At 44.3% G+C, this 25,087-nt stretch overlaps 1 protein-coding gene across 1 annotated transcript in view; it reads left to right on the top strand.

The window, feature by feature from the left end:
* Positions 1-24,807, top strand: part of PDCL3 (phosducin like 3) — a 719,284-nt gene extending 694,477 nt beyond the window's left edge. Inside the window, exon 6 of the mRNA XM_044071091.1 lies at positions 24,534-24,807. Within this exon, the coding sequence (XP_043927026.1) occupies positions 24,534-24,679 (146 nt within the window). The 3' untranslated portion in view covers positions 24,680-24,807. The remainder of the gene's footprint in view (positions 1-24,533) is intronic.
* The last annotated feature ends 280 nt before the right edge of the window (positions 24,808-25,087 follow it).

Below are 25,087 nucleotides of genomic sequence, written 5' to 3'. Positions count from 1 at the left end.
CTACTATAAGTCAAACAGGACAAACCAAGGATGATTTTGATTGCTCCAGACTGGCCGCACCAGCACTGGTACCCCCTCCTGTGCAGTGTGTCACAGTTCTCTCCATGGCAACTGCCTCAGACCCTTTCCCTGCTGTCTCAGCAGGAGAACCAGATTCTGCACCCTCAGCTTCCAACATTGAACCTTACAGCTTGGCTAATCACCCTTATCATCCCTAAGCAAACCTGTGATGGATGTCATCTTAGAGGCAGGGAGGCCTAGTACTAGAAAATCTTATGCTGAAAAACGGAAAAGATTCTGTGCCTGGAACCAGTCTCAAGGGGTGAGCACAGCAGCACCCAAAATACCTTAGATTTTGCAATACTTAACTGAGATGCTTCACAAGGGCCTGTCTTTTTCCTCCATTAAAATCCACACCTCAGCCATTTCAGCTCATTATAACACAGAACCTCCCCTCTTCTCTCATCCTCTGCTCAAGCAGTACCTCAGAGAGGCCAAAAATTTGAGACCACCCAGGAGAGCTCCAACCCTTGCCTGGGACCTTAACTTTGTATTGGAGAAACTCACTCTACCTCCTTTTGAGCCAGCTGCTACTGCAGACTTAAAATTTTTTTCTTGGAAAACAGCTTTCCTTTTAGCAATCACTTCAGCTAGAAGGATATCAGAATTACAGGCCCTTATGGCAGTGGAGCCTTTCATCATCTTTCATGCGGACAGGGTGTCACTTAGGACCAATCCATCCTTCATGCCCAAGGTGGTATCCAGTGTGGCTCTTAATCAATCCATTCATTTGCCAACCTTCTTTTCCAATCCACAGAACAAAGGGGAACGGATTCTACATTCCTTGGATGTGCACAAACAACTTAGATTCTATTTGGACAGGACTAAACCTCGAAGAAAATCTGAACAGCTGCTGGTAGCATTTGCTGCAAGGGCAGAGGGGAAGGCTATTTTAAAACAAACCATTTCTAAATGGATAAGCTATTGCATTCATTTCTGCTATAAGCACCATATAAAACCTATCCCCCATGGGATCAGATCTCACTCCACCATGGCTGCTTCTACTTCTGCAGCCTTTCTCAGAGGTGTTCCTACTAGGGACATCCGAGAAGCTGCTACCTGGAGTTCTGTACATACTTTCACCAAGCATTATCATTTTCCAATTTTTTCTAAATCCAGAGCTGGCCTTGCCACTGCTGTCTTGCAGGGCTTTATAGCTGGCCCTAATGCTATATAAACTCCTCCTCCCAACCATAGCTTTTGGAATCTACCCAAATGTAATGACTGCAACAGTGAAACACGAAGAACATAGTTACCATAAATGTAGATGTTCGAGTGTATTCACTGTTGCAGTCCTGGTTACCCTCCCTCCAGCCCCCTAATTTCTTCTGGCTATACTTCTACTTTTCTTTACTATGCTTAAAAGCCTTTTTGGTGTATTTGCTTTTTGTTGGAGGTATACCTTTGTGTTTTTATGTTTATTTGCTCCCCATTAGGGGGGGCAACTGACATCTGGGGCAAGAAAAACTGATGTAATGACGTCGGCTGCATGTTTTATACCCCTGACGACCTGACGTCATGGAAGAAGGGACAGCAACTGACGCAAGACCCAAGACTTTGTTAATCAGGCCAACTGAGAGCAACCTGCAAGCAGATTACCCAAATGTAATGACTGCAGCAGTGAATACACTCAAACATCTACATTTTAAGTGTACACAACTGTATTTTCTCTCTCCCCTTTGTTATTTGCATTATGTTTAGAACCATTGGCAAAGAAAATATGAGACGCAGAAATGTAAGGATATAATTGGTATGGTAGTCAAAAAAAGCTGGCTCTGTTTGCAGAAAACATTATTGTATACCTGACAAAACCAGAAAGGTTTTTACCTTACCTCCAATGTACCCTTTGAGGTCAATGACCCAATGGTATGTTCAGAGGTCGGGTTCCTTACTGGAAGCTGCTAAGGAGTTTGATCTTGGCACTTGCACAGAGGCAGGGCAGATGTCTGTTTTGGGCAGAATGGGGGAACCATGGCTTGTGCTTGAGGGCCACAGGGACATTCCTACCATTTCTCCTAGGGATCTACCTCAGACTCCTCCAGATGTTAGGCCTACATCAGGTCCTTCTACTTCTCCCCAGGCAGAACTCCACAAAAAGAAGAAGAAACAGAAAACGACACTCCCATGTTCCATCAGCTCCTCAATCTGGGATGCTTTCTCCCAGAGTCTTATCAAGGCCTTGATGGCTCTGAAGCCTTCCTCAGCTATTCCTGTTCCTTCCTTTACTTCCTCCTCTGTTCAAGGAGTTGTGACATAGGTTATTTCTTCAGAATAATGATGACACTTCCACTGATGAAGATTCCCTTGCGTATTCCACTCAAATTACTTCCCGGGATTCCCCTGTAGAAGAGATTTCCTTTGGAGAGACCATCATCAAAATGAAGGAATTCTTCAAATGGGATTGTTCCCAGATTTCCGATGAACAAAAGAGGTATTATGACCTGTTGCAAATGGAAGTTTCCTCTCTTTCTGCAGTGCCTCCAGTCCTCCCAGCTTTCCTGGATGTTTTTGCTGCTACTTCTAAAACTCCAGACTCTCTGGCTGCTTCTCCCAAGAGGCCAGATGGATTTTACAAGGTCACGAAAAAAAAAATCAAAAAACTGGGCAAACGCCTGGTTTACACCTCAAGCGAAATAAACAGAAAAAAACCAACAGGTAGACCACGGCTGAAAAATCCAGGTTATAAATCCAAATATCCAAGTATCCAGATATAAATCCACTTCCAACAAATTCTCTTTATTAAAACGAGAGTAAGCGCTTTCATGATCTAAAGCAACTGATCGCTTCTTCAGACTCTTCAAAACAGTTAAAACATCATTGTTTAAAATCTAGCTCATCCGATAGTCACATTCTACTATGACATCATCTAATTAATCTTTTATGTTACAATTACATAGTGTAACCATCTACTTTAAACTTAGTAACAATTAAAAACACATATACATCATAATTCATGCAAAAATTACAAGAATGCATATTACATATACTGTATGGTGTCAAATAAATAATGTTTAAGTGGTCTAGATTATGTATATGTAATATGTATTCTTGTAATTTTTGCATGAATTTTAAAATAATAAATGAACAACAGAGGGCAGATAGACTATGACACACATATGGCGAAACATATCCTGATTTGCTTCAAAAATGGCAGAATCTAAATCTACAACTTAGCTATGACTATATGCATCTGCTTATTGAATTTTTTAAGCCCCACAAGAAGGAGCTAGCAGATGAGATTAAGTAAGAAACTACAAGGAGAGTTAACAAATAACTTCTCCACGGAAGTGTTAGGCAGTAAATTAGATGAGCTTGCCGATAGCATACAGAGCTATGACAAGAGACTGCAGAATACAAAAACAAAAAAACTGCAACAAGATCTTAACTACTTCCAGTGTAAAGAAGTCTTTTCGTGGCCAAGGAGAACACCTTTGAACACAGAAAATCCAAAGAAAACCACTATATTGGAAGCCCCTGAAACATCTAATTCAAAAGGTACTGTTGCTTTAATTCAGAATCCTTGCGAAATCATTGACGTCAATGCAGAGAAAGCACATATAGAACCTCCCACTGCAGATGATGGCATTATGGTGAATGAAACCTCTCAAACAGCTAGCACGAGTAGAAGTGTAGATGATAATACCAATTCGAATGTAGCGGCTTTTTTGGAGCAGAGGGAAGTAACGCAAACTTCAATTCTTCCTTTCGTATTGCAGAAAGCTTTGCCGATAAGAGACATATCGAACAGCAGGAATCGGAGAGGCAGAATGCGGCCACAGAAGGAACGAGCAAATGCTCCAAACATGACTACCAGGAGCAGGAACCAAAAGGCCTGGTATTAAATATATCTAGCTTTTGCTTAACTGATGCACAAGTCTCTTTGCTAAATAGAGGCTTGAACTTTATTCCAGCAGAAAAAAACATTATTAACTGAACTATTAAAAGAGCTGAAATTATTTTCTCGTACTTTAACATTGAAAACAATTTTTAAGGGTACTGGGGCTTGTAAAATATTTAAACAACCAAGTGTATATGTCCCTAAAACACATCCAACTGTTGAAACCTTTATGAATGTTTGTGAGAATGAGATAAGAGAAGTATATGCAAAAAACCTTCCACCTAAATTTCATAATTTAAATAAATCAGAGATTGAAGCACTAGCACAATTAAAGGAATCTCATAGTATTGAGATTAGGCCCGCTGATAAGGGGGGCAGCGTAGTTGTAATGGATAAGTTTTTTTACTACCAGAAAATGAAGGAACTTTTAGATGACATGGAAACTTATGTTGAAATCAATGAGAGACAAGTAAAAGGCATAATTGATAGGATATCTGTCTACATATTTGATCTGTTGGTTACCAAGTACATATCAGAAGAATTATTTGACTATTTTCAGATAGAATATCCGACCATACCCGTTATTTACGGCTTACCTAAAATTCACAAACATAATAAACAGCCCCCTATGAGACCGATTGTGTCTAGTAAAGGATGGGCTACAGAAGCTATTTCGATATATATTGAGAAAAATTTACAAATAGTCCTCAATCTATGTGACACTATATTAAGGGACACAAAAGCATTTTTGAGATTACTATATAATAAAACTAGGAATCTTGAAAAAGAGTATATGTTTGTAACTGTGGATGTTACTTCACTGTTCACAGTGATACCCAGTAAGTGGGGCATTGAGAAAATACGTGACATCCTGAATTTAAAACAAGTCTATCAGAATACCAAGATTAATTTGATATATGAATTACTTGACATTGTTTTAGAAAACAATGTCTTTATATTTAATGAGAGATATTATTTACAGAAAGTTGGTGTGGCAATGGGCACGGCATGTGCCATCAGCTACGCCAACTTAGTACTGGCAGCTTTGGAAAATGAGTATATGTTTAATGATAGGAATAAACATGCCGGGAATATCATATGGTATATACGTTTTGTAGACGATGTCTTCCTGTTGTGGGGTGGTACAACTGATGAATTACAAGAGATGGTAGAATATTTACATAATAACACTGAATTTTTAAGATTCACTAGCCAATACTCAAGGGACTCTATTGAGTTCCTGGATGTCTTGGTTAAAAAGACAGATCTGAATGAATTAACAACAGGGATGTACAGAAAACCAACTTGGAGGTATAGCATTTTACATAAGATGAGTATGCACCCCACATTTGTATATAAAAATGTTGTGAAAGGACAATTCATGACAACGAGCCATCTACACAATACAATTGAAGGCTTCAAAAAGACAATAACAACATTAGAAAAGGACTTTATAGCCAGAGGTATAGTAAGAAAGATATAGATTAAAGTATTAAATATACTATTGTTAATAGAGATGAAAAGTGTAAACCCTTCTTCACAGATACTGTAGAAGAAGATAGGAATAGAGAAGATATCAATAGTATGAAAATAAGATTTGCTATAACTTATTCTAGCGTAGTTAGAAGATTTTGGAATATTTTTGAGAAAAGTCGGAATGTTCTACTGTCAGATCCTGAGCTGAAGAAAGTACTAGAAGATAGACCTAGCTTTTGCTTCAGAAATAAAAAATCTTTAAAAAGGCAACTTTGCTATAAATCTACTATTAAGGAACGATTGAAGCAATCAAATAGGGGGCTTTTCCATGTAGAAATTGCATGGCATGCGAGTATCTATATAGTAAATCTATATATAAACATCCCACATTAGGTTTCACGATTGATGTTGACTTTTATGCTGATTGCAAAACACAGAATTTGGTTTATTTTAGTTTTTGCACTGTATGTCATGTTTTTTATAAAGGCAAGACAAATAGATGTTTGAAGGAGCGTATTCTCGAACATCTTAGAGATATAAAGAACAAGAAAGATACGAACGCCCTAGCAAAACATGTAGAAGAAGCAAATATAAAACACATTTTTAACTTTATGGTTCTAGAAGTAATAAATAAAAGTAATAGAGGGGGTGACACAAAGAACAGAGTAGAAGAAGTAGAACAAAAGTGGATTTTATTACTTCAAGCAGACAGACCCCCTGGGTTGAATAATGCTGTTTCGTTAAAACCTTTTTTAAAATCTAGACCACTTAAGCATTAATTATTTATTTGACTATACCATACAGTATATGTAATATGTATTCTTGTAATTTTTGCATGAATTATGATGTATATGTATTTTTAATTGTTACTAAGTTTAAAGTAGATGGTTACACTATGTAATTGTAGCATAAAAGATTAATTAGATGATGTCATAGTAGAATGTGACTCTATTGGATGAGCTAGATTTTAAATAATGATCTGTTAAGTAGTTACTTCATTTGATCTGCAACCTGTGGGTGATGGATCCGATCTCGGATCCGATCCGGCAGCTTTCCAAGCTCCTAGATCCAAGCTCCTAGCTCCTCCCCCTACTCATAATCCCTTACTACTGACCACATTACCTCAGATCGTTTTTTGCCGCAGCTGAAGAAGCTTCCCTGTGAAGAGCTCCTGGCTGGGTGAGATCTTTGCTGGTTTTCAAACCACCTTTTCGACAAATTTGTAGTTGTGTGTGTGCTAGCTCCCTTTTTCTTCTCCTTGTGCTAGTTTTGGTTACTTTTTTATTAGTTTAATCACTAACTTACCTTCACCCCCCCCCCTCCTAGTGTTTGGGTGTGTGTGTGAATGATGTCTGAAGGGCCTAAGGCCGTTTTTTCTAAATGTACTGAGTGTGGCCACAAGCTTTCCCCAGCTAATGGCCACACTCAGTGCGTTTTGTGCCTGGGGGCAGCTCATTTGTCAGAGGCCTGCCAGATCTGTGCAGCCTTTAACCCCCGGGCACTTCGGGATAGGAAGAACAAGCTGATCCTGGCGGGAAAGCTCCCCCAGGAGTCAGCTTCTTCTTCCTCTCCCGTTCGGGCTCCAGCTGCTTCGGCAGCTTCAGCGCCGTCTGTCCCCTTAGCTCTACCCAGGACTCAACATCCCTCTTCGGGTTTGAGCTCTGGGGAAACTAGTGCCTCTTCACTGCCAGAGAAGAGGCACAAGGATAAAGAAGGACATAGGTCTCACAAAAGGCGGGCTGAACCTCATCCTTCGGCTCCGCCAATGAAAATACTTAAGTCTCCCTCGAGGGTCTCCGGATCCCCCTCCTCTCGGCGCCGTTCGCCCTGTTTCTCGCCGGAGCCGGAGAAGGAGGATAGGTCCCCTCGAGATCTTCGAGGCGGCCCTCCCGGCCCGCTTCGACTACGTCATCCAGGTCGACCCATAGCATCTCCGAAGCGGACATGGATCGGATGATGCGTCGGTTCTTGCAGACCCAAATGCAGATGGGGATGCTCTTGCCTCCCCCCCCCCTCTGGGGGGGAGTGCGGCCCCCATATTTGCCCCGATCACTCCTTCTCCGACTCGTTTTTGGGTCTCGGAGTCATCGGATCCAGGCCCATTCGGACCCGGGGAATTGTCGGCGCCGATAGCGGTGGTTTCTTCGATGCCGACTATACCTTCGAGCTTGTCGGACCTGAGCTCTCGGGGCCGAGGGATGAGCGTCGGATCCGAGGGAGTTGCCATGTCTTCGGCGCTGTTGGCATCGGAGCACACCTCTGCCTCGGCGCCGACTGCATCGGCTCCGACCCCGATCCCTTCCTCGGAGTCGAGGAGATTACTTTCAGAGGCTGGCGAGAGTGGCTCTCCTTCGGCTTTTGAGGTAGTGGAGAGGGTGCTGTCGAGGTCCTCCAGATCCCCGACCCGGGCTTCGGATCCACCCGCACCCCCACTGTATGAGGGGTCTGTCTTCCATCATCCGTCCATCGGGACAGCCTGCCCAAGCCCTCCAGCTAGTTCCTGCGGGGGAACAACAACCTGTGGACGAGCCCTCTTCGGACTGCCCCACCGAGGAGGTCCCCCAGAAACATTGGTGCAAAAGGAGGCACCTGGACTCCCCCGAGTCCGTTACCACAGACTCAGACTTGGATGATACTGTGGGTTCCCCAAGATCACCCCCCTGAAGATATCTCCTTTGGAGACATCATGGAAATGTTGCGTATCAGAGGGGGGTGGTCTGGCCAAAAGCCCTCCCTTGACGAGTCCGTGTTCCTGGAGGCCTTTGAGGCAGGCCCATCTACCTCCTGGGTGTCCCCTCCGGCCGACCCCCTGGTGGACTTACTTACCACCAGGGCGTGGAAGGAGCCCGACACCGTGGAGCCAATCCCTGGGTGCCCCGATAAAGTCCTCAGTCCCCCCACAGATAGACCGTCTTGGGCCAAAGGAACCCCTGTTGATACCATGTTGGTAGCGGCGGCCACCAAGAAAGAACTCGCGCAGGAGAGTTCTTCTGTTCACCCGCCAGATAAGGAATCTCGGGCGCTTGACCTGATTGGGAAGTGGATGTTTGCTTCAGTGACCTTTTCCATAAGGGCGCTGAACTATATGGCACATACCATTAGGCTACAGCGAGACTTGATTAAGGAATGCGCTGCAGCCCCCCCGGAGTCCATGTCGGTCCCGGACAAGAAAGTCTTTGAGACTCGAATGGCCACTCTAAAATCCATCTCCAATACATCTATGTGGCTTCTCTCCCACGCAACAGAGGGAGCCGCTAGAGCTAGCGGAGCCGGGGTCGTCTTGTGACGTCTCTCCTGGCTCCGTCTTTGTGACTTCGCGGATCCCTTCAAGGCGTCCTTCGCGAACGCCCCTTTTGACAAAACTGTTCGCGACACGCTGGTCCAAAGCGAAAAGGACGGGAAGACCCTGTCTGCCGTCTGAGTCCGCTTCTCTAATCCCTAAAGATCCTTCTCCAGGAATCAGAGGGGACAAAAGAAGCTGTGGTTCCGTAAGTCTCAGCAATCCCATCCTGCTGCAGACCACTCGTCCTCTAGAGGCAGATGAGGACAAGGTGGACGCCGGCCTAGAGGCAGAGGGGGGGGCCGCGTAACTTCGGGTCTAGAGAACCTTTCTCGGACAGACCCGCGCAACAGCCCTGAGGGCTTGCCCGACTGTCCCTCTCTGGAGGCAGTCGGGGGGCGGTTGTTGGAGCACCTGTCAAACTGGGAGTCCCTTACAACAGATCGATGGGTGCTCCGGATCATATCCAGAGGTTACTCCATTCCATTCATAAACCTTCCCCCCAAACCCAGACGTCTCCCTGATGTCCCACCCGATCAGAGGGAGGCAGCGGCTTTGGAAATTTCAAAGCTGCTAAGAAAAAGAGCCATCCAGCCCGTCCCCCCAGATCAGTCCGGATTGAGTTATTACTCCAGGTTCTTTTTGGTGCCAAAGAAAACGGGGGACCTCAGACCCATCTTAGACCTTTCCGCTCTAAACCTGTTCATACCCAAGGAGAAGTTCCGGATGGTCACTCTACAATCAATTCTCCCCCTTCTGCGGGAGAACGACTGGATGTCCTCGTTAGACCTCAGGGATGCGTATTACCACATCTTGATGGACAGACAATCCAGGAGGTTTCTCCGCTTCCGGCTCAGAGCCAGTCATTATCAATTCAGGGTTCTTCCATTCGGCCTCACCTCAGCCCCCAGAGTGTTCACCAAGGTCATGGCAGTGGTTGCAGCCCACCTGAGACTTCAGGGCATTCAGGTCTTCCCCTACCTAGACGACTGGTTCCTCAACCATGACCAACAGGCATCAGCTCTTTGTGGCGAGAGATTATGCTCTGTCTCTGGCCCACAACCTAGGCATCTCAGTGAACGAGCAGAAATCCTGCCTGTGCCCCACTCAAGCCCTAGAATTCATAGGGGCCAGGTTAGATACACGAACCTCCCGAGTTGTTCTAACGTCAATCAGGCTGAACAGCTTGTCGTATCAGGTGTTAGCCCTTCTTCGGAGCCCTGCTCCTCCAGCAGAATTAGTCCTGAGGGCACTGGGGTCTATGTCAGCATCGATCGGTCTCTTTCTTCATGCCCGTCTGCGAATGCGCATATTACAGTGGACCCTTCAAGTCCAGTGGTCCCTGTCGATCCACCCGTTAAACACGCCAATCCCCCTGAGCAGGGTGTGCAGAGACTTCCTTCTGTGGTGGTTACATGCGCAGGAGCTCAGAGAAGGGAGGCCCTTTGTGATTCCCCCGGTCGAAGCCACGCTGACCACGGACGCTTCTCGCCTCGGGTGGGGGGGGGCATTGTTCAGGCAGATCCGTTCAAGGCACGTGGACTTCCTTAGAGACGGCATTGCATATCAATGTCCTAGAGATGAGGGTGGTGCTTCTGGTGTTGCAAGCTCTCCACGACCTTCTTCCCCTGGGGACTATTGCAATCCAGACAGACAACATGTCAGTGGTCTGGTATATAAACAAACAAGGAGGAACCAGATCTTATCCCCTGTGTCGAGAAGCCATGAGAGTGTGGGAATGGGCGATTTCCACCAACCGCTTTCTGATAGCAATGCACATTCCGGGACGATCCAACATATTAGCGGACAAGCTAAGCCGGGTGCTCCTCACTCCATACGAGTGGTCTCTAAATCCGTCTGTTGCGAAGCGGATCTTCCACAAATGGGGTCAGCCTCGCTGCGATCTTTTCGCTTCTCCTTTAAACACAAAATGCAGCGAGTACTTTGAGATACTTCCCCCCAGAGGGGAGACTCCCAGAGACGCTCTAGTCCATGCTTGGCCCCCCGGACTCCTTTATGCTTATCCCCCCTCCCACTCATGATGAAATTCTTCCAGAAAGCCTGTCGGTTGGGGAGCAGAGTTATCCACATAGCTCCATTCTGGCCTCGACAGATATGGTTCCCCTTTCTGCGGTCTCACAGTATGGCTTCGCCATGGATTCTGGATCCCAGTCCAGACCTGATCTCGCATCCAGTGGGATGCCCTACCCCAAACCTGGCCAGTCTCAAACTTGCTGCTTGGTTGATCCAGTTCCATTAATGGCTAGGACTCCCGGTATCTCATCTCCCTTTAAGGCCATTCTGGTGGCGGCTCATAAACCGTCTACCAGAAAACTTTACAACAGTAAATGGAAACGTTTCTCCATCTTGGCCAAGGACAAGGACTTGGACCCATTTACTGTCCCTATTCCGACTATTCTGGACTTCCTTTCCCTGCTTTTTAGGCAGAGAGCACGTGCCTTCACGGTTAAGGTGCAGCTGGCGGCCATCTCCCATTTTCATGTGGGTGACGGCATAGGCTCCTTAGCGTCTACAAAGTTGTGCAAAACCTTCTTAAGAGGTGTTTTTCTTTTGAAACCACCTGTTAAGACTGTGGTTCCCCCATGGGACCTCACTCTGATCTTGCAAGCCTTGACGAGACCACCTTTCGAACCTGCGTCTTCCGTTCTGTTGAAGTTCTTATCTTGGAAAACGGCTTTCTTGGTGGCTATTACTTCAGCCAAGAGGGTTTCAGAATTGCAAGCTCTGTGTATCAAACCTCCATACTTTATCCTTCACAAAGATAGAGTGCCCCTCGGGACTAATCCATCTTTCTTGCCTAAGGTGGCTACAGAATCAAATATCAATCAGTCAATAAATCCTACTGTGTTTTTCCCAAATTTTCACAATAAAGGTGAATACGCGTTGCACAAATTGGATGTACACAGACAGCTGCGTTTTTACTTGCACAGGACTAGAGAGTTTCGCAAGTCGGACCAGTTGTTTGTCTCTTATGCAAAGTCAGCCATGGGCAAGGCAATTACCAAAGTGACTGTAGCAAATTGGATCTGTCAATGCATTATGCTAGGATACACTTCGTCAGGCAAGCCAGCTCCGGTTGGCATCCGTGCTCATGCCACAAGATCTGTAGCTACCTCAACAGCTTTTTGGTCTAGGGTTCCAGTAGATGATATATGTTCAGCAGCTACCTGGTCCTCATCTCATACGTTCATTTCTCATTACAAGCTGGATATGATTTCCAGGAGTAGGGCTTCTTTTGGCTCCGCGGTGCTTCAGAATATTCTTCCGTAAGGACCACCCAGGTTCTTGTAGGTTAGCTGGGGACTCTGTCCCACAGGTTGCAGATCAAATGAAGTAACTACTTCAGATAAAGAAGTTATGTACTCACCATAACATTCCATCTGCGTAGATACTTCATTTGTCTGCAACCGACCCCCCCCCCCGCCATCCCCCGAACCTGTCGAGAATATTTCTGATCATTCGAAGTTGGTTTCTGTCTTCAGTTGGTGAGGCAAAAAAAACGATCTGAGGTAATGTGGTCAGTAGTAAGGGATTATGGGTAGGGGGAGGAGCTAGGAGCTCGGATCTAGGAGCTTGGAAAGCTGCCGGATCGGATCCGAGGTCGGATCCGACACCCACAGGTTGCAGACAAATGAAGTATCTACTCAGATGGAACGTTATGGTGAGTACATAACTTCTTTTTTTAACTGTTTTGAAGAGTCTGAAGAAGCGATCAGTTGTTTTAGATTGTGAAAGCGCTTACTTTTGTTTTAATAAAGAGAATTTGTTGGAAGTGGAAGTGGATTTATTTCTGGATACTTGGCTATTTGGATTTATAACCTGGATTTTTCAGCCGTGGTCTGCCTGTTGGTTTTTTCTGTTTATTTAGATTTTACAAGGTGCCTGATGATTGTAATTTTCTTTACAAGTGTCCCTCTGCTGATGCAGCAGTTGTTTCTGTAGCCTCTGTTAAATCTTCACATTTATCTCCTTCTGCAAAACTTTTACCCTCTGATAAGGAGAGAGAAATTGTAGAGAGATTGGGTAAAAAGGTTTATACCTCCTCTACTCTAGCTATCAGAGCTAATGAAACTCATATGGCAAGATATTCCTTGGCTGTGCTTTCCCAAGCTTCTCAAGCTCTGGCTGATCTACCTGATTCTAAGATTAAAACACAGGTTATGTCAATTTTTTGGCTTCTTCATAGGTAGCTAGACATTCCATTAAGTGCAGCTTTAATGCTGGGGAGGCATCTTCTAGAGCTGCTGCTTCTGTGCTTAGGAGACATTCCTGGTTGAGACTTCAGTCACTACCTGACAATATTGAAAATAAGTTGCTAGATGCTCATTTGTATAAGTCAGCTGGTTTTGGTTCTGCAGCTGCAGACTTGTTTAAAAGTCTCCAAGAGAAAGGTAAGGAGCTTCAAGATTTGAAGCACCTGCTAGTGTCTCCATTTCCGAAGTATCATAGGAACTTTCATGTCAAAACTGCTTTTGCTAGATCAGTTCACTTATCTTCCACTTGTGCTTCCACGTCCACGTCTAAGAAGTCAGTTAGGAGACCTCCTACATCCATATCCTCTGCTTCAGCTTCTTCCACTTAATAGCTTTTTCAAGCTGGGCCTGGCTCCCTGTGATGATCAGCAGTTTCTCCCAAGTCATACTCCTCTATTTCTTTGCCTCTCTCTTTCATTTCCAGTCTGGGCAAGGATCAGTCAACATTTCTGTGTTCTGTCTATCATCCAACTAGGGTATTTTATGACTTGGAAGAATCTCCCTCCTTTCATGGGAATCCCACAGCCCCTTTCAAATCAACTGGATTTTTTTTTCCAGAGGTCCTATCTCTGTTACTGTCTCAAGCCACAATTCAGAGTGTACCACTGGAGCTGAGAGGCAGAGGGTTTTACTCAAGAATGTTTCTGGTTCCAAGGAAGGATGGTCCTTGGAGACCAATTCTAGACCTTTCCCACTTGAACACTTTTCTGGAGGTGCCATCTTTCTGTATGTTGTCCCTGCAGACACTTTTTTCCTCTGATTACCCCTCAGTCTTAAATGGCCTCTCTGACCATCAGGGATGCTTACTTTACATGTTCCTAATTCATCTTCTGTACAGGAAATTTCTGTGTTTCTCCGTGGGTTCTTTGCACTTTCAGTTCTCTGCCTTGGCTTTTGGTCTTTTCACTGCCCCACAGGTATTCACAAAATGTTTGGCCCCTATGATTGCTTTTCTTGAGAGTGCAGGGAATTCAGGTATATCCATACCGCTGATCTTCTGTTCTTGGCTCTTCAGTCAGAACAGTTGGGTCAGTCAGGTGGGGATTCATCTCCTTCGCAGTCTAGGGTTTATGATAAACTCAAAGAAATCCTGTCTTACTCTATCTCAGGATCATATCTTCCTAGGGTACAGGTTCAGGACAGACCTTATGATGTTTTTCTCCCAACAGACAAGTTCAGTCTGTCATTGCCTTTCTGGAAAGCCTTCTATCTCTTCTGTCCATTTCAGCCAGAGAGTCTGAGAATTCTAGGGTTCATGGCTTCTACGATTCTCATACTGCCCTTTGCAAAGCTGCACATGAGAAAGTTTCAGTAGTTTCTAAAAACAACCTGGTTACAAGCATGCTCACCCTGTAGAGATTCTCATTCCTCCTTCCTTGCCTAAAAACAGAGTTCCTCTGGCGGATTCATCACCTTACATTGAATTCAGGCCTACCTCTTCTCCAGCCCCAGGTTTCTCAACGTCTATTCACAGAAGCCAGAGGTACAGGCTGGGGGGCACCATTTTCTTCCAGGAAGGTGCAGGGCCTTTGGTTTCCTTCTCAAACACATCAACATTAGGGAAATGAGGGCTCTGATTCCGGCTCTGCAGACTTTTCACCCTCTCTACCAGGTCGTTTGAAAATTTTTACAGACAACACCACTGTTGTCTGGTACATAAATGGAGGGGGGAGGGCAAATCTCTTTTTCTTTGCAGGTTAGCTCTCAGGGCATGGGAATTGGCAATTCAGTACAAGGTGACTCTTTTTGCAGTTTACATTCCCTTTGCTCAGAACATTGTGGCAGGCACTTTAAGCTGGTCCATGACGCAGTCCCACAAGTAGATGCTACACGGGGCTGTGTTTCTGGACTTGGTCCACCAGTGGGGTACCCCTCATCTGGATCTGTTTGCCTCCCCTCTGAACAGACAACTCCTCTTTTGTGCCAGACTCCCACAACCTCTGGCCTGGAAGGTGGGCGCCCTATCATTTTCATGGAAGGGGAAGATTCTTTATGCATCCCCCCCTTCCCTCTTATTTAGAAAGTTTTGCTGAAAATTCAGCAGGACCAGCCAAAAATCTTGCTGGTGACTCCCTTTTGGCCAAGACAGCATTGGTTCCCTCTTCTTCTGCATTTAGCCAAGGGCCATCATTATAAGTTACCTCACTAGGTGGATCTGCTCACACAAGACAAGGGATTCTTGATTCATCCACGTCTGTCAGCCTTGCAAATCATCTTTTGATTCCTTTTAGGCACCTTTTTTACAAGACGTGCTTTGGATTCTGCAGGAGACCAGGAAACTCCAATATCAGAAAATCTTACATTTCCAAATGGAAAAGATTTTCCTGCTGGTGCCTTTTCCTAAAATTAGATCGATTATCTGTGGACATTCCACTCGTTCTTTCTTTCTTTTGTGAATTAACAGCGGCTTGTCATACTCTTCAGTGAAAGTCCATTGTTCTGCTATTTCTGCTTGTCTGCCATTATCTCCTCCTTTAGCATCCAGATTGGAGGTAAAGCTTTTTCTCATAAAAGGCGTTCTGCATATCAAACCTCCCAGAAAAACACTTCCTCCTCCTTGGGATTTGAATTATGTCTTAGAAAAACTAACTGTAGCCCCTTTTTGAACCTGCAGCTTCTGCTTCTTTAAGGTTTTGTACATGGAAGACAGTGCTCCTGGTAGCATTGACCTCTGCCAGGAGGACTTTGGAGATTCAGGCTTTGATGGCATCCCCTCCTTTCTTGGTTTTCCACAAAGACAGAGTTTCCTTGCAAACCAATTCTTCTTTTATGCCTAAGGCTTGAATGCAGTGTCTCTTAATCAATCTATTTAACTGCATACTTTTTTACCTTCTCCTCAGTCATCCAATGAAAGGATTCTGCATGCCTTGGATGTACATAAGCAACTTAGATTCTTCCTAGATAAGACTAAAGCTATCAGGAAATCAGATCAGCTCTGTGCGTCTTTCTATCCCAGAGCTCTGGGTTTACCTGTTTCCAAACAGACAATTTCTTCTTGGATTTCTAGGGCTGTTGTGTTTTGTTATGATTTTCATGATAAGTCTCTGGCTGCATCTGCTATAGCTCATTCCACTAGATGAGTGGCTTCTACAGATGCCTTCTTCAAAGGCATGGACATTAATTCTATTCTGGAGGCTGCTACATGGTCTTCTGTGCACACCTTCGCCAAACACTACCAAGTTCAATACCATTTCTAGTCTAGAGCAGGGTTTGCTAGAGCCATTCTCCATGGCTTTTTTGAAAATTCTTCAGGGCATAGTGCCTCTGCTTCTTCCACCTCCCAAGGTTCCTACTAAGCTATGGAATTCTCCCATATGCAAAGAATACTGCAATATTGAATGGAAGGACATAGAATAGTTGTGTAAAATCTTACCAAACCATAGATGTCCTTCTCTTCTGTGTTGCAGTATTCTGTCCCTCCTGCCTTCCCCCTGAATCTTGTTCCTTCTTTGCATGGCTTCCTTTCCTTAGGTCTGGTATTCCTTATGGGGCATTTGGTTCTGAGGATTGTACATGCAGACATCCTTTTCTGACTGATGTCAGAACATATGTGCGACATCCCACATACTTGCAGTAGCTAAAAGCTATTGTATACTGGTCTGACATTGGGTCATTGGGCAAAAGACTACCCATATGTAAAGAATACTGCAACATAGAAGAGAAGGACATATATGGTTATGGTAAGATTTTACACAACTATTCTTTATATATTTTTACTATTTGTTGATATGTAGACTTTACAGCCACTGTTCTTTTTTTCCTCTTTCTTTGTGAATTATTTCACCCAGGCAATACCTGCAAATGGCCAGTTGTGATCAGTGTACTACTGCAGTAATCAAATGTTAAATAAAAAAGTAAGTAAAATACCAGAGATTTCTTGTATACATTCTTGACATTCCCACTGATCCCAGGCTTTGTTGCAAAGTTCATGAAGGAAAGACTGTAACTCATCCCTGTCACATCAAGGTGGCTGAGATCAACATGCTTTTAGGCATGTATATCCCTGGTTAGACAAAAAGCAGTTCCATACAAAGCTATGAATGTACAATATATTTGGGGAAGCATCGATCTCCATCTTAAAATGTGAATCTTGATGTTGATTCCATGATCCCAATACGTTTTCTGGTCAGGGTCCCTGGTGCTAAAACTAAGCCCTCCTCTTAGCAGGCCTCTGCTTCTAAGTGTATATGGCTGTTAGATTGGGTTAAATGGTATTATATGCTGCCACTTTTGGTCATTCTGCAAGTGATCTTGACCTTCTCTAGACATTTGTATTACCTTGGTAATAGTTATTCCACAGTCACAATGCATGTGTCAGTTATTTCCATACATCATGACCATATGGAGGCCTGAATTGTAATCCAGCACCAGCTGATTGATCAAACAGTTATAATAGGATTGGTGTGTGTCAGTTAATACAGATGACTTACTCTCTGAGCTGCTTCCTGTACCTGGAGGGGGGGGGGGGCAGGGTTTGATTCCTTCCACATTCATTTGCCTACTGTGGGAATCTGAGCAAGTTACCTAGACTAGGGACAGTTTGTCCGGTAGGTGGGTTTACCAGGTCAACAAATAGGTTCTTTATATTATTTTTGTTTTACCTAATCCATATCCTCCCTGGGACTTAAACATCATACTTAATATGTTTGACTATCCCTTGTTTGTGTGCGTTTGCTTAGCAGTGTTGAAAGTGATAAATTAATTATATGAGAAACACTTTTCCCGGATGCCTTTACCTCTGCACACAGGATTTTGGAGCTCTCAGGTCCTCGTTTAAGAAAGTTTATGTGGTTGTTCTTAAGGAAAAGACCTGCCCATGTAGTTAGTTGAAAGTGTTTTCTGAACTTGTTCTCCCTGTTTACTTTGCAGGAGCAGAACATATCATACCTTGGATATTCACTGTCAGCTGAGGCATTACCTAAATTTTCCAAAATTTGATGTTCAAGTTTAGGCAGATGGAATCATTGCTCACCTCCTTCTCTCCAAGAAGGGAAGGGCATCATGTTTATGCAGTACTTTCCAAGCGAATTGTCAATTGTATTATCTTTTTGCCATCAGGAGGTAGTCTCCTGCTAGGGGGATGCTGCAGTCAGAGCCCACTCCACTTGGGGAGTGGCTGCCTCTAGTACCTGCTTCAGGAGTCTCTGTAGCCACTTGGCCTTCTGTACATTCCCTTCACTAAGCCATTATCCTCCATCCAGACCTTTGAAGTCAGATCTCCTTTGGTAAGATGATACTTCGGGATTTTGAACACTGCTTTGTGCACTTCTCCAGCTCCATCCAGCATAGTGGCTTACTGCTTATGGGTCATTCCAACTACTGTGAACCTACTACAGAGGGTCCTGATCTGAATTTGTTCTATCTCGCCTTTCATGGCGATGGGTTCGGAGTCGATCCTCAGCTCCTACTCGGCCTAATGCAAAAGCTCGAGGTCTTCAACCAGCTCGAGGCCTATTCCCTATCCCAAGATGCACTGGTGCTTCCCTCAGTTCTTGTTTGCTTGCTGCAACAGATCGGGAGCGATTCACCAGCTCGGGCCAGTGAATTTGAAACTTTTTTCAAATATTTAGCTTATAGATATTATATTAGGATTTTGTTAACTTGTTATTGTCATTCAAGTTACCACTAGTACCTATATATTCTTTAGGTATCTTTCGCCTCTATTTCCTTGTGGCCATTTATCCATTTAGGCCTTGTAAACCTCCTTATTCCTTAGCTAGTTAGTGTGATAACCTCGTGTGAGAATTCATAGATATATATACTTTGCTAAAGTGTGTGACAGTTTAAAAATATATAGAAATAATTATTTGTTTAGATAGCTTGTTTGACTTAGCTGTGTAGTGTGTTACATATTTTTTCCAAGTGTGAAAATATCTATCCTTTTTCCTTAGACTGTGTTAGTTTATGTATAATTAGATATGTAAGTTTATTGGTTCGTTAGTCTGTTTGAATTAGAAGGCTAATTTTCCTTTGGCTGAAGCTCGTTGTTGCTTTGAGAGCTTTTTTGTGCGTGTTGCTGTATAGGAAAAGTGTGTTACCATTAAAATGTCTCAAGACAAGGATAAAAAGGCTAAACAATCCAAGGCAGGGTTTAGGATATGTCCTAAATGTGGACAGAAAATGTCCATTACAGATGGGCACATGGAGTGTGTTTGTATTGTTTGGGTGCATTGAACCTTCAGGAGACTTGTTCCACCTGCCACTCGTTTAGTTCACATGTTTTGCATGAGAGAAGGAACAAACTAGTGATTAGAGGTTTAATAAAGTCTTCCTTTCAGGAACAATTGGATGAAGGTCAGTCCAGTCATTCCAAATCCTCAAGAAAATCTTCTACTACTGGGTCTTCAGAGCCAGCAAAATCTCCCAGTATATATAAGTCTGACAAACAACTTCGGCGCCACTGACTTCGGAGCCGACAGTTGTCATTGCAAGGAGCCGGTTCCCAGTATTGGAACTGGTAACTCCAATATTGAAATCACCAATAGTACAATCCATAGCTTCATTTGCCCCATATTCTAGGGCCTCAAGGAGCTTGTCTGACATGGACATGGATTGTGTGGTGCAGAAGACACATCAGACATCGGAATTAGCCAAACTTTTGTCGGCTCCAACCCCTCAAGCCTCGGAACCGACTAACCCCCCCCCCCCTGCTACTTCTGTTCCTCCTCTGATCCGACTTGAGGTTTTGGAGCTGGAGTGCTCAGAGCTGATGATAGTGGAGCCATCGGTACCGACGCCTGCTCCAGAACTTTCGGATCCGATATCTTGGAGTACTTCGGTGCCAACCGAGGAGTCTAGGAGCCGACACTCGCCGATTGGGTCCAGGGAGGATAGTCAAACTGATATTTCAGGCCTGACTTTACCTCTCAGGACTTCAAAGCGGGTGAGTTTGGCGCCTACCTCTGGCTCAGAGCCCACTGTTTTGGTGCTGAGGGAATCTACAGTTTCTTTGGCTCCAGGGGTTTCTTCACATCGGGACTGTGGTGCCTTTGATGCCATGAGGAGAGTATCGTCCCCACGGACAGCCACTTCATCAGGTCAGGCAACTTCCTCCCCTAGAGCACTGGCGTCTACTTCTGCATCACAGATTCCACAGAAGCGTAGAGACCCAGAGCCTCAGGAAGCCACATTGGGCGAGCCCTGCTCTTCCGAGACCTCACCAGGAATTCCCACTGAGGAGGTACCTAGGAAGAGGTTATGCAAGAGGAAGCATCTGGACTCCCCTCAGGAATCCGTCACTTCATACACTGATTTAGATGAGTCAGAAGGGTCCCCACGGTCACCCTCTGAATATATCTCTTTCGCAGATATCTTGGAGATCCTTAAACAGAGGGGTGGCTGGCAGCCCATCAACCCCACTGATGATGAATCAGTCTACCTGAAGGCTTTCGGGTCTCAGCCATCTGCCACGTGGGTGACGCCACCTTTTGATGAACTTATAAACCTAGCTTGTCGAAAGGCGTGGGAGTCGCCAAATACACTGGAACCTGTCCTTAGGAGGCCCAACAAGTTTATTACTTCACCACAGGACAATGCATTTCTTACTAAAGGAGTCCCTGTTGATGCCATGGTGGTGGTGGCGGCCACCAAGAAGAGTTATCTGAAACTACTATGTCTGCCCATCCCCCGAATAAAGATTTTAGGGTCATAGGCAGATATGGGAAGCACATGTTTACTTCAGCGACTTTTACCATTAGGTCACTGAATTGTCTTATGCACTTCACTAGGCTACAAAGAGATCTCATTAAAGAGCTAGGAGATGCTCTTCAGAGTTCAGTAGTTGCAGGGGGTCTCAGACAAAGTATCCTCCCAGCTCTCTACCCTTAATTCCATAGTAAACTCGTCCATGCGTATGGTTTCATGCACAGCTGAAGGAGCGAGTAGAGCAGCGGCTTCAGGAATTGCTCTTAGGAGACATTCCTGGATGCACTTATGTCCATTTGCAGAGCCCTTTAAGTCATCCTTTATCAACACCCCTTTCGATGGCTCGTCCCTTTTTTGACCCAAAGTGAAAGAAACCCTAACCAAGAGTGAATAAGATGGAAAGACTCTGTCTGCCATCTGAGTCTGTTTTTCCACACCTACCAGACCTTACCCCAAAGGTCAGAAAGGAAAGATGCGGTTCCATAAAACTCTAGGAGCCTTTCAGGACACTCGTGGTGAGCCCCCCTCCAGAGGCAGAGAAGGGGGCAATAATGGAAGATGTCCACGCGGCAGTGGGGGTCCGCAGAACATGGGTGATAGAGATCAGTTCTTTGGGAGGTCCTATCAGCACTCCTGAGAGGAGGCCCACCTGTCCACCTCTGGAGTCAGTTGGGGAATGCTTATCTTTGTACCCAGACACCTGGCTAAAAATTTCAGAAGACAGCTGGGTACAAAGCATCATTTCCAGAGGTTACTCTATTCCCTTTCTTGCCACTCCCCCCTGTAAACAAAATCCTGGATGTCCCACCCAGTCACAGGGAGCAAGCAACCATAGAAGTTCAAAGGTTGCTAGAAAAAAAAGAGTCATCTAACCGGTCCTTGCAGATCAGATAGGATCCAGAACTTACTCAAGGTTCTTTTTAGTTCCAAAGAAAACAGGGGACTGGAGACCTATTTTGGATCTCAGCAGACTGAACAAATCTGTAAAAGACAAAAGTTCCAGATGATCATGCTGCAGTCGATACTCCCTTTTCTAGGGAAAGACAATTGGATGTGCTTGATCGATCTCCGGGATGCGTACTACCATATAAAAGTGGCCCGACCATCCAGAGATCACCGCTTTTGGCTGGAAGCCAGTCACTACCAATTTTGAGCTCTGCCCTTTGGTCTCACTACAGCCCCCAGAGTGGTCACCAAATGTATGGCAGTAGTCACGGCTCACCTGAGACGCCTAGGATTCCAGGTGTTTCCATATCTAGACTACTGGCTCCTAACCGCCACCACCAGGCAACAACTCATACAAGTGAGGGACATGACCATGAATATTTGCTGTCAGCTGGGGATTACCATAAATTTAGAAAAATCTTCCTTATCGTCATCACAACATACTGTATTTATAGGAGCAGACCTAGACACCACCACAATGTCCATGAAACTTCCACCAGAAAGGGTCTATGCTCTTCGACAGCAAGAACTTCTTTCAAGAAGAAAAGCCCCGGCATCTCTGGTTCTCAAAATATTGGGTACAATGGCGGCAGCAATCATTGCAATTCCACTGGGTCGAATGCACATGCAAATATTTGAATTGCTCATTTTCACACAGTGGTCTTTCCAAAATCTACCAATGTTTCATCAGATTATAATCACGAAGACCTGCAAAAAGGACCTACAGTGGTGGCTAACATTGCATTTGGTAACAATAGGCCGACCTTTTGTTTTACCAACCTCGATTGCCACAATGACCACGAACGCTTCCCTGATGGGGGGCATTATCAGGGAAGGACAGCCCAAGGCACATGGACACAACACGAGGACAATTTGCATATCAACATCCTGGAGATGAGAGCGGTACTTCTAGCATTGCAGTCCTTTCAAGACTCTCTCCCTCTAGGGACCATTGCAATCCAGACGGACATGTCAGTAGTCTGGTACATCAACAAACAAGGAGGGACTAAATCTTATCCCCTATGTCGAGAGGCCCTGAGAGTATGGCAGTGGGGAACCTCTGCCCAGCACTTTCTGATAGCAATGCACATCCCGGGGAGGTCCACCGTTATAGCAGACAAACTGAGCAGGGCAATTCTATTGCCTCATGGAATGGTCCCTGAAGAAAGAAGTAGCGGAAAGGATATTCCCCAAATGGGGTCAGCCTTGCCGCGATCTCTTTGCCACCCCCACAAACACGAAATGCAGCAGGACCAAAGATTTCAGGAAAACAGAACCGCTCTTTGTTTCTTTCTCAGACTCCAAGAAACATAGACCTGTGGTGAAAAGCACTTTATCAAAATGGTTATCAGATTGCATTTCTTTCACTTACAGTTCAGTAAATACACCACTACATCAAAAGATAAAGGGCCATTCTTCTAGAGGTGTCTCCACCTCGTCAGCCTTTACTGCCAAACTACCGATAGATACTATTTGTGCAGCAGCTGCTTGGTCAAGGCCTCATACCTTCATCACTCATTATGAAGTAGATAGGGCCTCCAGGGATATGGCTTTCATTTGGTTCCACTGTCTTGAAGAGTATACTCCCGTGAGCCACCTGAGAAAGATGGTGCTTGGGACGCTAACCCATCAGTAAGAATGAAAGGCGCGATAGAACAACTTCACATAAAGAAGTTATGTACTCATCGTAATGTTCCATGTGAGTTGTTCATCTCGTCTTCATTCTTAAATCCCACCCCCCAACCCCCATCCAAGCTTCTTGGGGACCGAGTATTCACCCAAGACATGGTTGTACTGACTTTTATCTAGTTTGCCTCTGTTATTGGTATATCAAGAGTGGCATGTAGTTTATTGGCAGCAAACAAGATCTGATCGGTGCATCATGGGATAGGGAGTAGGCCTCCAGCTGGTTGAAGACCTCGAGCTTTTGTATTAGGCAGAGTTTAAGCCGAGGACTGGCCTCAAACCCATCAGTAAGAATGAAGGCGAGATGAACAACTCACATGGAAAGTTATGGTGAGTACATAAATTCTTTTTTTATCTGCTTAACATGACAGTCCTTCTTGATGGGTCAGGCATATCCTTCCATCGCCGCCCCAGATTTGGAGACCTATTCCATCCAACTTCCAGTGCGGAGCTCTGGGCAAGTATGTATTTCTGCATTACTTGTTATAATGTAGAAGTTTTAGATTAATTCTTTCTTGCAGCCATCCAAATCAAGAAATGACTTGCTAGTGACTAGGTGATGAACTGGCAAGCTTGTTTACCATTTTTTTCTATACTGTACCACAGTATGCATTGAAACAAGCATAGTATCTTTCAAAATTTTTGACAGATTCTAATTGGTGAAGCAAATCCCAACCCATCGACAGCGCAGTGGCGTAGCTGCAGCATTGTCGCCTCACAGCAAGAGGTTCTCCGGTTCAATTCTCGGCTTGAGTGCCCTGTGTGTAGAGTCTGAATGTCCTTCCTGTGTTCATATGTGTTTCCTCTGGGTACTCTTGGTTTTTCTCCCATGTTACAAAGACATACGTCTGGAGCGTTTCTCCCCAGGCCTCCGCTGAAAATTGGCTTTGTTCCAAGTTGGACTTTCCTGGTTAACAAATGATAAATGTACATGGTCTTATTTTCCGATAATCTGATATGGTAATAATGTATCTGTTATTTTAACAGTGCATTATTTGAACATCAGAACTGTATTTTATACATTTTTATGTATCAATTACTTTTTCACAGTTTGTATAGTCTAGAAAAAGTCAGCTTACAGTTGCATAATGCATGCCATATATAATAATGTTAAAAACATCTTTCCAAGCATTGCCAGCCAGCTGTTAATGGGATGCTGTAGGGGTAGTTTGGGATAATTAGTACAAAACAAGACTTGTATAAATTTCTTTATTTTCCTTCAAGCTGTTGGGTAAATGTGCATATCCAGAGTAATCAACAAAGGTCTGTTTGGTTTTCACATAACCTGATGTAATTTTTGTTGATTATATGTTTTTTTTTCAATTTTAAGAATTGGAGTGGAAAATTTCAGAATCTAATGCAATCAAGACAGACCTAGAAGAGAATCCACGAAAGCAAATAGAGGACAAGCTAATGACCTCAATTAGATGTACCATCCCAACAAAGAAAGACAGCGATTCAGAAACAGAGGATTAGTTTTGAACCAAATTAGAGTATTGATGCTTTTGTTTTGTACAGAAATATTTTTACATTTGGTTGTTCTCTTCTTTTGAATCCTTTGGCTATCATGCCTCATACATTTTAATAAACTATGGTGCTGTACAGTAGTTTGTGTAACTGTGCCACTCAGGGGGATGATGATTCTTTCAAATTGTTGCTTTCTGATACTTTTCATAATATGGAATAATGTATGTAAAATTTGTTAAAGTATCACTGGATTGTAAACAGTAGATGTTATGTTGTCCATATCTCGCCTTCCTTCTTGCTGTTTGGGACTGCTTTACGCCTTCCCACCCTTTCCCCTGATCCCCAAGGTTCTTCAGAAAGCACAGTCGTTGGGTTGCAAGTTAATCCTCATTGCCCCTTACTGGCTTCAGCAGATAT

Source organism: Protopterus annectens, chromosome 5.part0 (genome assembly GCF_019279795.1).
Source record: "Protopterus annectens isolate FY-2018-M chromosome 5.part0, PAN1.0, whole genome shotgun sequence".
Lineage (NCBI taxonomy): Eukaryota > Metazoa > Chordata > Ceratodontiformes > Protopteridae > Protopterus > Protopterus annectens.
Note: the sequence above shows the minus strand (reverse complement) of the source record. Positions and strands in the feature narration are given on the sequence as shown.